General features: G+C 39.8%; 1 protein-coding gene across 1 annotated transcript in view; it reads right to left on the bottom strand.

Annotated features, from left to right (window-relative positions):
- Positions 1–13,350: 13,350 nt before the first annotated feature.
- Positions 13,351–15,774, bottom strand: part of slc15a4 (solute carrier family 15 member 4) — an 85,114-nt gene continuing 82,690 nt past the window's right edge. The window contains exon 8 of the mRNA XM_059988232.1: positions 13,351–15,766. Coding sequence (XP_059844215.1) covers positions 15,582–15,766 — 185 coding nt within the window. The 3' untranslated portion in view covers positions 13,351–15,581. The remainder of the gene's footprint in view (positions 15,767–15,774) is intronic.

Raw genomic sequence — 15,774 nt, 5'->3', positions numbered from 1 at the left:
TTCTTCTAAAATACAGGGGGTGATTGATAAGTTCGTGGCCTAAGGTAGAAGGAGTCAATTTTAGAAAACCTGGCACATTTATTTTTCAACATAGTCCCATCCTATATTTACACACTTAGTGCAGTGGTCATGGAGCGTACAGATCTTGGACCTCCGGAAAGTGTCCACAGATGGGTGATTCATAAGTTCATGGCCTAAGGTAGAAAGAGATGAGTTATATAACTCTCTTTACATGCACCTGCAGGTGAACTCTTTGAGTGATTATGCAGAAAGTTTGAAGTTAATAAATCATCTCCATCTATCTTAGGCCATGAACTTATCAGTCATCCCTCATAGTTAAGCATGAACCTCAGGCTTTTAAACCATTGACATTAAAGTGAAAATCATTAAATGACTCTCCTGCTTCAGATGCAAAACAAGATCAAATTCCCCTGCTGCCCATTTAGTTTCTCCACTCTGACTTAATTGGACATGCCTGGCAGAGAAAGAGTCAATAAATCCAGGGGAAAACAATGGCAGAAATTGGACAAGTAAGAGGAACAGGAAAGAGCTGACCTAACGAACCAGGAAAGTTAAGGGATCAGGAAAGGTTTATTCTGACTTTCTCAACAAGTTCAATTTACTGGAAGGGTTTTGGGGGCTCGCAGGAGGTTTTACAAGAAGTTAACAAGTGCTAAGGAGACATATGCAGACAGAGTTAGCTCATCCAGAGAATAGTTTTTATATCTTGCTGGCTATGCTGGTTTGTAGAAAATGCAAGATACTTTATTTATGACAAAAACAAGGTAAAGGTACACTAGCCAAAGAGAATTATAAAAAGAAAGCTGAAGAACCTGGAGAGGACAGAAGGTGGAATGACCCTGTGAATTTGTTTGTTTAGCACTCTGGATCCTAACTGGCATCAAGAGGGTAACCAATAGGTCAGTTATCCATCTATCCAAGCTGTTTCTATAAATGTTTCAGTCATGTTGTTGCTTCACAATTAGTGTGCTGTTTCTGTTTGCTTATAAAACAACACGTCTTTGGAAACTCCCTCACCAATATGGTTTGCTGTTTTAAAGTTTGGAAAGTACCAGCGATAAAACAGAACCACTTCCTTTTTCCTAACAAATCTAGATGTAGGTGCCATTGGCATTTATTCCTTTTTCTTGATACTCTGCCTTCGTTAATCACTCCAATCCATATAGCAAGGGTACGCCTGTGTTATCAGGTAAAGATTTCCATGCTTTTGATCTAGCAACAACAAAGCAGTACCAATATGTTTTCACGTCAGGACGTTGCACAAATAGGAGGTGGTGCCACATTGTACTTGGTGTCCTTGTTGTAGACGATGAAAGTCATCGGCAAAAGAAGCCGCTATAAAACATTTTATGAATGGTGAGCGACATAGGCAGTGGTGAAAGGAGTGAATATTTATGGCACTGGATGAGTTACAGAACAACAAAGCTGCTTTTTCCTCAATGACACTGAACGTCTTGAGGTCTGTTGGAATCCTAGTCCAGGGAAGGAAAGAAACTGTCAAAGGATGAGGTTGCAGAGAAAAAGGGGGACAAGGAAATCTATGACAATACTGAAGAGTTTAGCAAAGTTAAGAGGAGGTCTACAAAGTTAGAAACAAAAATAGAAAAAAATTGGAATCATTCAGTAGGTCAGGAAGTTCCTGTAGAAACGTAGAGAGAACTGGTGTTTCAGGTTAAAGACTTCGTTAGAACTGGAAAAGAGTGAAGAATTTGAAGTTGAAGAGTGCAGAGAGCTTGAGGGTATGGATAAAATAAAGGGAAGATGTGTGATAGATTAAGGACATGGTCATTGGGGGATGGGTTGTTAATGCGGACAGTTAGAGGGTGACAAAACTTATGATACATTGTAAATAGCAAGGGAGTATACATATAGAAAAGGAAAAAGTGGGGCAATATCAGACATTCCACCTCTCCCGGAAGTTCTGGGGGTCTCCCGCATATTGATAGCAGCTCCCTGACGCTCACAAATTATATACAATATCCCAGAAATCAATTTTTTTTTTAGAGCAAGCAAGCAAGAGAGGCAGAGAGAGCAAGTAACAGACATAGCAAGAGAGTGCATCCTGATTGGTCTCTCTTTGTGCTAAGTAGACCTATCAGTTTTCTCTGTGGGCGAGCTTTACAGTCGACCCCTCTCTCTTTCAGTTCAGTTTCGTGTCCTGCAGTGCCATGGCAGAGTGTTCCAAAAAAAAAGAAAATATAAAATGTATTTCACCCCAGACTACACTAAAGTGTACCCCTGCCTAATAGGGATCAAAAAAAAATAATGACAGAGTAGGAATCAGAAGTCATCTCATGTTCAGAAGAGGCTGAAAGACCCTCAAATAAAAATATACACATGCTTTCTCCGTAATGTCACACAATGCTTTGACAAATTCAATTTGACTTTTCAAACCAAGGCACCTATCCTCTTCAAGTTGGATCAGAGTGTAGAAGAGCTCCTGCATGACAGAGCAAGCTGATTTATTGAGCCAAAGGTATTGAGAGAACAGAACGTTCAGGAGATCGATGTGAGCAACCCTGAAATTCACCGCCCAGATGAAGAGCTTTTTACTGGGTACCTGGCAAGGAGGCAGTCGCTAAGCGAGGAAGCACAAGAGATTCCCCCCCCCCCCTTCCTTACAAGACAAATCAGTTCTTCAAAGATGCCAGAGTGTCCTATGTCAGGAGCTTTCAAAAAATCTTGAAAAATCTGTCAGTGGTCAACACAGAGAGCCAATTTGAGGTGAATCCAGAGCAGATTTTGACTTTGGCAGAGAGATTTCCAAAGGTGATCAAGGCAGATGCAAGAGAACAGCTCCACTTGGAAGTCCTGGATTATGTCTCAACCAACCTTGAAGGGCTGGTGCCAAACTACTAAAGTTTGCCAGTTGATGAGTTCTGGGGGAAGCTGTCCAAAGTAAAATCTGTGAGCACAGGGCAGTTGAGATTCAAAGAGCTCTGCCGGTTGATGAAGCTGCTTTTGGTGCTGCCAAATTCTAATTGTGATGTAGAAAGGGCATTCAGCATGGTGCATCACATTGAGACAGAATTCAGAAGTCAGCTGTCTCACAAAACACTTGTGAATCTGATGTCTTGCAAAACTAACAAGTTCATTGACACAGACTGCTATGAGGTTGAGACTTCCAGCAAAATGCTCAAATCTGCCAAGGAAGCCACATCACAGTACAAGGAAAGTTTCTAAAAGAAATAGAAAAGCTATTTGCATTAGCATTGAGACTGCCAACAAAATACTCAATGAGCAATGTATATATATATATATATATATATATATATATATACATATGTGTGTGTGTGTGTGTGTGTGTGTGTGCGTGCGTATGTGCATGTTTCAATAGCTTCAATATGTGGTCACATAAATTGTTGTGTTCTTTCATAATCAAATGTCCAAATGTCCTGTATACATACACCCTTGGCGGTCGACAGGGGGGGGGGGATATGGGGTTGCAGGGGGCGGGCGTGGTGTTGCTACCTCCCTGAAATGAGTTTTTGCAGGGTGGGATGTCTGCAATATCACATGTGGATTACTAATTGTGAAAATTGTCTATTCTGATAGACAATGAAGTAGGAGAATTTCATATTAAATCTGGAATGTCGTGATGCATTCTGATAAAAATAATGGGGTGAGGTACATCTGCCTTGGGCCTCAATATGACAGTGCAGGTGCCGGAGACGTTTGGGGTCAAACTAGCATTGGGAGGGGGAGTGATGTGGAATTAAAGGGGAAAGGTTGCGATCATTCTGCGTTCTGTGCTTCTTTGGCTTTCTCTCTAACTGCCCCCCCCATTCCCCCCCCCCCATATCTTCTCCATTACCTAACTTTTTTCCTCTCTTTTCCACCTTCAACTTTGAATGCTAGCCCTTTTTCTCCTTCATTGATGCTACACAAATAATTTTTAGCTCTTTGTATGCTCGTTTCATTTGCAGGTGCATTTTTATTTTCAGGAACAAGATCCTGACATGGCTTCTATTTTACATACTAGTAGATTCAAAGTAATGAACCATGCTAGAAAGAGACTCCATCAGTGCTTTCATGGGGTATTGGATAGTACGTGAAGCAAAGCAACTTACAGGTCTATAGGGAAGCTATGAGCAAGTGAAATTGAATAGGCTACTCTTCAAGGGGCCAGTTTGGATGTCAAGGGCAGAGTGGCCTCATTCTATGCCATATTTCCATCATGACTTGGTTATAGCTGTTTTACTGTGGTGGGAGGGCAGAAACATAATTGGAGGGTTTTAACCAGAGCTTCAGTATATTTAGTAGCTGAAATTAAAGTTGAACAAGGATTGACATTATTGATAGAGGCATAAGTTCTAATAAGAGCTATTTCCTTTTGTGATGATGTTCTGCATTTTTTCCTCATAAACAGTGCATTAGTCAAAATATTAGGCCATTTTGACTTTATTTGCTCTGTGCAATTCAAAGCACTAGTGAAAAATTAAACATCCAATATAAAGTGCGAATACTCCCCAAGGTTTGTGTGATTAGCAGGGGCACCAAAGTCACACTGCAGCATGCATGGAGAAAACAGCTCAAAAGAATAGATAATTTCAGAGTAAAGAGAATTTTAAATTATTCAGCCAGTTTTGTGACCACTGTTATGGTCCCAGCCCCCTCCTTTGTGAGAATCGCAAGAGCACCCGTCGAAAGGGGGGGAGGGGGTCAGACTGCTATGAGGTTGAGACTCACCGTAGGAGAGAGAGAGAGAGAAACGTGCCAAATTGCACGTCCCAGCAGGGATACAGAGTAAAGACGACAGCGACTATTGTCTCATGGAGACCATGTGGAAAGAGCTCGGGCAAGGTGGGCTGGTTGAGAGAGAGATTGCATCATCAGAACCTGATTGACACCTGTGACCCCGTGAGGAAGTAAAAAGGAGAGTCTCAGGGGGACAGCCCCTCAGACGCACCAAGAAGACACGAGAGTGATCCCGCAGTAGCGGGAAGCCACGTGCGTTAGATTCCGGGATTGGAATTTGTGGCTGGAACCAGCGCTCCCCCGATTTCACGGAAGATTCATCGAGACTCGGCAAGTTCTTTCTCTTCTCCCCCAATCTCTCTCTCTCGGTCGCCCCACGTGAAACCCAGCGATTTTCAAGGGGCTGAGGCCTGCAGCCTTCTGAGTGACTTTTATATTTCCAACGGACAATCTATTAACCCCTAGACATCAGCAGAGCTCACTTCTTAATGATGATTATTAATATACCCGCGCTTTAGATTGAGTGTTGACGATGTGCACTATCTGATTGTATGTATTAACCCTACTTGTGTGTCCCTTTATGAATAAAACGTTTGAAAATAGTGACATCAGACTTCAACGGACCTCTCTATCTTTGCTGGTAAGTTCTCCAGTTACGGGATTCATAACACCACCAAGATCATAATTTGAAAATGTACATAAACTGGGCGGCTGTCTAGCACATGGGCTCTAATGTTTGCCTTGTTAGTGTCCTAATCACTACTTTAATCAGCTAATTTTAGTTGTAAAAGAATACATAACAGCTGTAAATTTGCAACTGATAAATTATGTATTTCAGGTTCTCCAAGAAGGTGGCAAAAGGAGCAAGTAATAGCTGGAGTATCAAGGCTGTTGAAAAAAGATGAAAATTTCATCAAATCATAGCAATGTAAAAGATCAAAAAGCTTTAAATCTCAATAGTGTTATTTATAACATTCACCAAGTAAATATGCCTTGTAATCTTCAGGTATTAAGAAATTCTCTCAGGTGAAATTTTTCATTTATTCTTATCAACAGGTTGACTACATACTGGCTTTGTGAGGCAGTAAAGGTACATTCAGGCCACATTTCTTTATCTTGGTAAACAGGTGAATTTCCATTCAAAATCCAGGCCAGAAACATTTACCAATGCTAGGCAGATTTTCACTCAAATTGATTTGAAAAGAATAAGGATGTTTTTTTTTCCTCAGCTTAGAGTATTAAACTATAACACTGGGCCTATGAAAAATTAGTTTAAGTACACAGATTAACCCAGTTGATCCGTTGTTACTGACCAAATGACCTCGCCAAGAGATATTAACAATTAAATCTCTGTTGAATTCAAAGCCTAATTTCTACTGCAGCAGTAATTTTTACTGCGTTAGGAGGATGACATTTACAGAAACTAGCCATATGTTAATTTTCCATAATGTGAAGCAGCATCATTCGTGAATGCATTAAGAAATGTAAGTTACAAAACAGATTATTCTAATTTATTTACTTCTTTTCACATAAATTCTGTGGATCTGATTTTTGCTTAACAATTTGTGAATTCTCTAAGGGTGAATTCCACAACATGAATGGCTATAATACATGCAAACACACTTAGCATATAGTTTTTGCATCCTCAAATGTTTACAAAGACATTATGCACTTTGTAATAGTGATATGGGTGCAACTTATTCCACCGGCTTGCTTACACGATGAGTCAATGGCTATTTCATGCTCCAAAGTTGAGGTTAATTGTTTGAAATTAATGTTCAAAGAATTTCAATGCTGGTCGTTGAAATGCTTTTTCACTGAGGGACATACATTGTTTAAACCATCTACAATATTTTGTTGACTTCTGGGCTTCACACTTTAGAAAAGAGGAGATGGTCTTTGACAGGGTGCAGAAGAAATCTACTGCTATAATTTCAGGAATGACAGACTCAAGTCATGTGATAGACAAGTGAAGGTTAGGTTGTCTCTTTGGATGACGTATTATCGAGAGTGAACATTAGGAAGGGCTTGGCCACAACATATAGAGATATGGGTGGAGGGGTTAAGAAGGACAAGTCAAAATGATGGTGATTGGAAGAGGAACTAAAAGTGAAATGAGGAAAAAATATATTTTGAGGGCAATAGGTTAGGAACTGGAATCCACTGCCAGATTAAGTACTGGAGGCAAATAGAATTGTGCTGTCAAAGGGAATCTAAGTAAGTTCTTGATTTGGCTAAAAACACAGGACTATGGGAGAGAGGGAAGGGAGTGGGACAGACTGGTTTGCTCTTACCATTGAGCCAGCACAAACTCGACTAACTGAAAAGCCTCTTCTGAGCTATATGTTGTGCAGCCACAACCACTGCAAATTTAGATATGAACAAACCAGGATGAAAAGCTTACTGTTTTGGATCACACTTAGTTCTTGTGATTAAGACATGACAAACTGCGAACTGTTCCATACCAAAAGAACGCGCTCACTGCTGTTTGGATTAAAATAATTAATTTTTCATTGGACTCTCATCATAGCTGAGAGCAAACCACCCTCCTCTGGATTCAGACATAGATCCCAGGCACAAAAGGAAACAATCTGACGGCAGAAACTGCCCTAGGCAAGAGGAATTTCATGGAAAGTAATTCCAAATTTACACAGATGTATTACAGAACTGTTCTAGCTATCAAAAAAGATTACAAATTAAGATGGATATTTCAGGAAGTAATTTTTCTTACTTGGGCGTCACTGACAGATGACACTGAGTTCTGATGTCCTTTGGTTTTGTGGATCAGATTTAGTCTTTTTAAGTTTGATGGATGATTTTGGAGACAGCACAGAGAGTAAAGGTTCTGGTTAGGGTTTAAGAACATGGATGAGGGAGAGTTAGAGGTCAGGAGTGGTAAATGAATTGCTGGGGCAGGTGCCGGAGGTCAAAATCCAGTTCAGGGTGATCCGGGGGTCGAAGGTCCACGATCCCTGAGGATGGAGGTCAGATCAGCAGGTGCTGAGTATGAAGACCAGCGATCCCTTTGGTCAAAGACTAAGGTCAGTGGGCCCTGAGAATGAGCCTCAGGGTTGGAGGTCCATGGGACACATCTGGATGTCAGAACCTATCGCTCCTGGAGAAAGGTTGGGTCAGCAGGTGCTAAGGACGAAGGCAATCCCAACAGTCAAAGACCAAGGTTGGCAGGCCCTGAGGAGTGTGGCAAATGTTATTCCTTTGTTCAAGAATGATAACAGGGTAATCCTGGGAATTCTAGACAATGATTTTTATATCAGTGATAAGCAAACTGTTGGACAGAGTTTACGAGCATTTGGCGAAGCAGTCTGATTAAGTTCAAAGTAAATTTATTGTCAGTATGTCACCATATACTACCCTGACATAGGCTACATGGATTTGTGAGGAACCTCATGAGCCTGACTTCTTTAGGAAGTAACAAAACAAACTGATGAAGGTAGAGTGATGGATGTGGTGTGTATGGACTTTAGTAAGGCATCTGACAATGTTCCCCATGGCTGGCTCATTCAGTAAGGAGGCATGGGATCCAGGGAAACTTGGCTGGGTGTATTCAGAGTTGGCTTCACACAGAAGGCAGAGGGTGGTGAATGGAAAGTATTCTGCCTGGAGGTCTGTGTCTAGTTGTGTTGTACAGGGATCTGTTCTATGATCCTTACCCCTTGTGAAGGTGGAGGGATGAGTTAGTAAATTTGTAGATAACACAATGGTTGGTGGTGTTGTGGAATGTCATAGGTTACAACAGTACATTGATAGGATGCAGAATGGTGCTGAAAAATGGCAGATCAAGTTTGATACAGAGAAGTGTGAGGTGATATTCTTTGGAAGTTCAAACTTGAAGACAGAGTACAAGGTTGATCACAGGATTCCTAGCAGGGTGAAGGTACAGAGATCTTCGGATCTATGTCTATACAGTTGCTGCGCAAGTAGATAACATGGTTAAGGTGTATGGCTTGCTGGCCTTCATGAGTTGGGGGATTGAGTTCAAGAACATGTGGTAAAGCTACAGCTTTATAAAACTATGGTTAGACCACACTTGTAGTAATGTGCTCAGTTCTGGTCACTTCATAATACGAGGGAAGTGGAAGCTTTAGAGAGGAGAGATCCAGGATGCTGCCTGGATTAGAGAGCATGTCTCATAAGGTCGATTGAGCTAGGGTTTTTCTATTAGGACCAAAGGAGGATGGCAGGTGATTTGATAGAGGTGTTCAAGACGAAGTGATCATAGAGTGGCCAGCCAAAGACTATTTTTCTAGGGTGGCAACGGCTAATATGAGAGAGTATAATTTTAAGGTAATTGGAGGAAGCAATGGGGGGGGGGGGGAGTGTCAGAGGCAGGTTTTAAAATAGAGAGTGGCAAGTGTATGGAACGTACTGCCAGGGGTGGTGGTAAAGGCAGGTAAATTAGGGATATTTAATAAACACTTACAGAGGTACATGGAAGGAAAAGTGGAGGACTATGTGGGAGGGATAAGGTTGATCTTAGAGTAGGTTAAAAGGTCGACACAACATCCTGAGACAAAGGAGCTGTATTGTTCTATGCTCTGTCTACATTCATTCATTACTGGAAGTCCAGAGAATGCTAAGTGGGCATTTGTAAGATAAAGGCTAAAAGAAACTGGCCCATTTTTCCTTCTTCAGTAGATTTCATAATCAGTTACATATTGCAGAGGGTACATTTGCTCTGGTCAAAGCAAATGTAATTTGGATAAACACCTAGTTCACAAACTGGAAGCGGCAAAACGTCAGTACATGAAAGGACAAGTTATTTTCTGGTGCAGTGGCTGCCTATGCACTTTGAAGGAATGTACAAGAAAGCGTCCGCTATTAGCCACGGTGCTCAGTCACAGAGTAAATGACTAGTGCAATTGTCTCAAATCCATGAAACTGGAGCCGGGTAAGCACTCAAGAATGCTCGACAGAAAGCACTTTCCTCAGTCCATCAACTGCTTCTGATAAAATGTGCAAGATTAATCTCTATAAACAGTCTTAATTACAAGAAGCCTGGGATGTAGCCAAGTCATTGCAAATGAAAATTAAATTACCTAGACTGGAAACATGTGCTCCCAAATGCTGCAAATAGGCAGAGCCAAGAATGTTGCACTGCATAATCCAGATACTTACTGTTTTCTCACTGAAATAAAGAAAGAGTTTCTTCTATACTGAAGTTTAAGGACTTTAATGGACTAATGATTTGAATAGAAAAATTAATTCTACAAAAGGATTAAGAGAAAGGCAGACAGATTAAGCAGCATCACCAGAAGGCATGTTTATACTATTTTCATGTGGTGTAATGGAATCCAATAACTGACTTTAAGATTGCTCCTTTTCCTTCAAATAGAAATGCACATATCAAGTCATAGAATGTTTTACTGAGTTGCAGAGTCCTTGAAAGTCAGTGTATAACTTGTGGAATCAGTTCAGCATTAAGGTGAGTGAAGTCCACACTGGTTCAGGAGCCTGATGGATAAAGGGTGATAAGTATTCCTAAATCTAGAGGGATGAGACCCAAGGGTCCTGTATCTCCTGCCAAATGGTAATAGCAAGAAAAGAGCATGGCTTAGATGGTCGGAGACCTTAACGATAAATGCTTCTTGTAAATGAGCTCAATGTTGGTAAGGGCTTTGCCCATGATGTACTGGGAAATATCTACCAATCTTTGTAGCCTTTTCCATTCCTGGGCTGTGCTGTTTCCATACCAGGCTGCAATGCAAACAGTTACAATAGGATACTCTCCACTGTGCATCTACAGGGGCTTGTCAAGGATTTAGATGACATGCTGAGTCTATGGAAACTTTGCAAAAAGTAGAGGTGCTGTCATGGCTTCATTGTGGACCAAGATGGTGCCGTTGACATATTGCAAGCAGCTCCCAAAATTCCTACACTCAATGATCTTGGTCTTCTGGTGTAGCCTATTCACTTCCAAGGTTCGACATGTTGTACATTCAGAGATGCTCTTCTGCACACCACTGTTGTAACATTGATTATGAATTACTGTTGCCTTCCTGTCCACTTGAACCACTCTGGCATTACTCCTCTGACCTCTCTCATTACCAAGGCAATTTTGTCCACAGTACTGCCGCTCACTGGATGTTCTTTTTTGGTTTTCATACCACTCTTTGTAAACTCCAGAGACTACTGTGCGTGAAAATCCCAGGAGATCAGCAGTTTCTGAGGTACTCAAACTTCTACATCTGGCACCAAAAACCAGTCAGTTACTTAGAACACATTTCTTCCTTCATTTTGATGATTAGACTGAACAACTATCAAACCTCTTGACCATGCCTGCATGCCTTTATGCTCTGAGCTACCGCCACGAGTGTAGATATACAACTTAGCACTGCCCGGTCCCTCAAAAGCCAAAGGTAGCTTAGATTATTGGCTGGAAACTTTGAACACTGGAGTACACAGGAGAAATCCTGTAATCACAGGGAGAATATGGAAAGTCCACACAGATAGCATAGGTTAGAAATGAACCCGGCGTGCTGGGAGTTGTGAGCCAGCAGCTCTATATCCTGTGCACTGTCAGTCAACCAACAGACACAGTATAGTATTAAAATATATGCAGGGATCAATCACTAAGTACTCCAGAAACTGTTATGCTAAGTATCTTCAAAATGAATATTCAATGACGTGGTCTTAAACACTAACAAACAGCCTCCAGTCATTTGGCACATTAAATCCCCATTATTGGATATTTTAATTAAAAACTCTTTTTCATGTCCCAGTCCGATTTTTTCCTTACTCTTTCGTCTTCTACATATTTTTACAGTAAATTAACCAGCCTAATTCATGTTGTACTATCTCTAATTCAGAATTCTTCTATTTGATTGGTTCGCGGATCACACGTACAAAGGCCCTTGAAGGCTTTACTCTGAATCAGATGACAAATAACAGTGAGCTTTTGCTCCCATGCCCACAGGGAGCTTGAGGCCAGATGCTAGCACAGTAAACGGTGAGCTCCACTCTTTTATCAATGACCACAAAACCTAGGCTGTTATCCAGCACTAACAGGACTGAGAAAGAACTTGCATCTGTAATATGTTTAGATAGGGGTTGACATTGCTTAAAGAGCAAATTAGCTGAAGGGTAACATTTGTCACATCATGCATGGTGGAGTAAACTACCTGCAGAAAATATCACCCATGTGGTACTAATGGCTGCCATGGCTACATCACTCTGTTCTTTATTTTAACTTTTTTCATGTAGCTAACTGATCAAAGGTGGTAGCTATGAAGCACACTACAGAAAGACTGCCATTACAAGTAACTGTGCTCTGGATTGTGCACTGTGAATCTCCATTCTATGGAAGAAAATGCGTGTATAAGTTAAAGACAAACCTTTGGAAATAATCCACTTACTGTACCCCTTCTTAAAAATCCTTTGTACATTTCATTTATTTCATTTTTGTTTCAATGCACAATTTATAATACTACCCATTCACAGATTAGAAAGTTGTGCATTATTAATATTTAGTATTTCTTTGAATGATTTTGAAGTTTTGCAAAGTTATTTGAATGAAGTATGGATATTTTATTTAAAAATACAAAGCATACTGAGCTCTAATGCAATCAACTTTTCTGTGGTCAAGTTGAGTCCTGAAGCTGGATGCAAAGGATAAAATTAGTGACTGTACAAAGTGAAAAGTTATTACATTAAATCAGTATCACTATGTAAATCAAATTAAGACCAATGCTGGAATTGCAATGTTAAGACAAGAAACAAAATACATATAATTTATTACATGTCCAACATTAACAAAATTGAGGAAATATGCCAAATGTTCAGTTGAAATGAATCGAGTCAGCTTTCATACTATATTTTCTTTTTGCACCATCCAACTGAAGTGCTTTGCTTTTACTTTTTTGCAGCCACTCTTTCCCCTGCCCTTTGAAACTGCTTTTATAACTCCATCTTCTAAAAAGCTTACCGACTGTTATTTTGATCCATCATATTTTCAGTCTAAAGTACTTTAAATGTATTTACTGTTGTCATTTATTAATTATTTATTATGTATTTACTGTTGTCATTTATTAAATGCGTCAATTTCTGTACAGGCACCCACAAACAACAATGTATTAAGGAGTCATATAATCTACTTAGCGATGTTGGCTGAGGGCTAATCAGTCAGGGATAATTTTCCTGCACCTCAAAAATAAGGTAATGGAATGCATCATATCCACTGAGGGAGCATAAAAGGACTTTTAAAAAAATGATTGGAAACCCTCTTACTCCAACAATACAGCCACAATCAGCATAGTTCTGATGCTTCATTCCATATCTCTGAAGTGGATTCGTTTGTCCCAGTCCACCCATTCCTCACCTGCCTTTGAAGTCAATGAAAATATGGGCTGTTTTCATTGCACACTGTTAATCTTTTCGTCACACTGGCTTCCACTACATCTGTGTTGTCTTGAATGAGATACATATTACATCTATAAAAACTTGAGGAAAAACAACTATATCCCGCTAGCTAGCACAGTTCTTCAAAGAAAAAGTCTCTCAGTCCAGGTTCTTTTCACAGTGTCTACCTGATTCCACTTCCACATTATGATTCTCCTTCCTCCGTAACTAATGGCCTACTTAACCTGCAGGATGAAACTTCAAAGCATTGCAATGTAGTTGTAAAGAAGACAGACGATACTATGGAAAAAGCTGACATTTTATTAATAACAATAATTTGAAAAAAAACGTTCAAAAATTATAAAAAGTGCTTAGTAGTTTAGAAGGTTTATACCTGCTATTGGTGTTATCTCATGGCTGATAGACTTCCTCAGCCCTTATGTTTCAGCAAGCACTGGGGAGGTACACAGCAGTGAAGGCCCAGAGGGGCAATGTGTCTCACTTTCCCCTTACACTTGCTACATCAACCCCCAGGAGCAGGTCCTATGACCTGGTACTTTGTCTCATTGAAAAGACAGCATGACTCCCAAAAAGTCTTGCAGCTTGCTATATGCACCTTTTTTACCTCCCCTGTTGGCCACTGACACAGGTCCATGTGTGCTTGCCCCTTGAGCAGCTTTCATTCTTTCTCCCTCACTCTAAAGCAGGGGTTCCCAACCATTTTAAGCCATGGACCAATACCATTACAGCAAGGGGTTCATGGTGGGAACCCCTCCCTATTCTAAAGCTTCAAAATATAAAATTATCATCTAACGTCACAATAACTTCCTGATTTATTCTATCCCTTTTCTCACTTTAGAGTGAGGACACTCCTATCCCGTGTTCCATTTGTAACTCTATTGCTTCAAATACCTTCCTTAATCTCTATGATACAATTTCCAGATCCGCCCCACACCCAAGATCTCCTTCTTGCGTAATCTTGAAATGCTTACCAGTAGTAACTATAAAATGCAAATTATTTAAAATGTAATCAAACTGTAACTCATTCTCCAAAAACACTTTTAAAGGAAGTTGATCTTCAAACAGATGCTGGAAAACTGGCACCCACTTGTTTCCTTGAACCCAAGGACCAAATTCTTAAACATTAAGAGTTCATATTCATAGTAAGGAATTTCCGCTCTGCTATTCATCTAGAGACATAACTATTTACTATGTTGGATCAATAATAGTGCTTGAAATATTAAAAATGTCCAACTACATTGACTTTGCTTAAAGCAACCTCAAATCTCCTGGGGAGTGCAGGTAATCAATATTTAAAAATCAAAATCAAAAAATATTTGCATTAAGAATTCTTTTACATTTATCATTTAGAAACTACTTTAAATTAAAAAAAATTCAGAGAGTGACAGCATCCTTTCATAATTTTTGGTAACATCTGCAAATAAGCTTCTTTGCCCTTTCACTTATTTGGTATTGTACAACTTTATCCTCCAACACATTCAGTTCAATTATTATTAAAATGATAGTTAAAAGATCCCAGTCATGAATGCTTACTTATCAGTCAGGATAAATGCACAGAATTCCAATCAAGCATATGAAAAAGGTTAGACTGCAACCCAATGACAAGATGTAAATTCATTATACATGCATTTGATAAGTTTTGATAATAAACTAGCATTTATCATATTGCTTTTCAATATATAATACAGTTATTCATTTATCAGTCAACTGGTTATCAGCAAGATGCACTTTCCAGTTGTCAACATGATCTGAAGAAATGGGGTTGCGATTAAATTTTTAATTGCTTTAATTTGTCAATCCTCAGGCCATGCCTCTCGGACTTGTGCTGATATTATTTTGTGAATGTATGTACTAAACTGCAGCTTTAAGTACTGTGTGTGACTACATGCACTGTTTTTTTGCACCTAGACCTCAGAGGAACAATGTTTCGTTTAGCTGTATACATGTGTATGGTTAAATGACAATAAAATGAACTTTAAGGATGGGGTGAGCAGACTTAAAATGGCATCAATGGCATTTACTTGCAAAGAATAACAAAATCATCTTGATTAACACAAGCAGCAGACTTAAAAAAAAATTACCCAGCTCTTTCAAGTGGAAAAACAATACTGACGTAGGTATGCTAAAAGTTGCTTGTAGTCTATAAATTTAAAACTGTGTAGGCTGTTTAGTAGAATTTTACTGGACTCCAGCATGCCTTGTGGATTTCCTTCAGTCACCACAGAAAGTTTAAAATAGCAGTAGAATTTTTTTTAAAAATTGCCTTGCCAACAAGGAACAACACTCTCAATTTAACAGCCTGCTTTATCTGCCAGTACTTACTTGTAGTGTGCCGTTATCTCCTACAGGTCATTCAGGCAAAATACTCCTCAAAGTTTCATTCTGCAATAGGCAAGCTACCCAATCCATCACATACCCAAAGAAAGGATTTACAACTACTTTTTTTACTCAATTATGTCTTCTTTCACATGCAGTGGTTCTCATTTTCAGTTCCTGGTCTGATTAAGCCTGAGTTCTCCATGTTTTCGTCTTCTGTTGATGAACACCGGATCAGATTTGGCCTTGTTGCGATCAAACGTCACAGAAACAACAATAAAAATGATCAGGGTGATACACTGTATAGCTGCTAGTAGGAAGAAGTAGTAGTCCATATGGCACTTGTTGATATTACCTGGCAGG

Source organism: Hypanus sabinus, chromosome 13, assembly GCF_030144855.1.
Source record: "Hypanus sabinus isolate sHypSab1 chromosome 13, sHypSab1.hap1, whole genome shotgun sequence".
NCBI lineage: Eukaryota > Metazoa > Chordata > Chondrichthyes > Myliobatiformes > Dasyatidae > Hypanus > Hypanus sabinus.
This window is presented reverse-complemented; position numbering and strand designations above follow the sequence as displayed.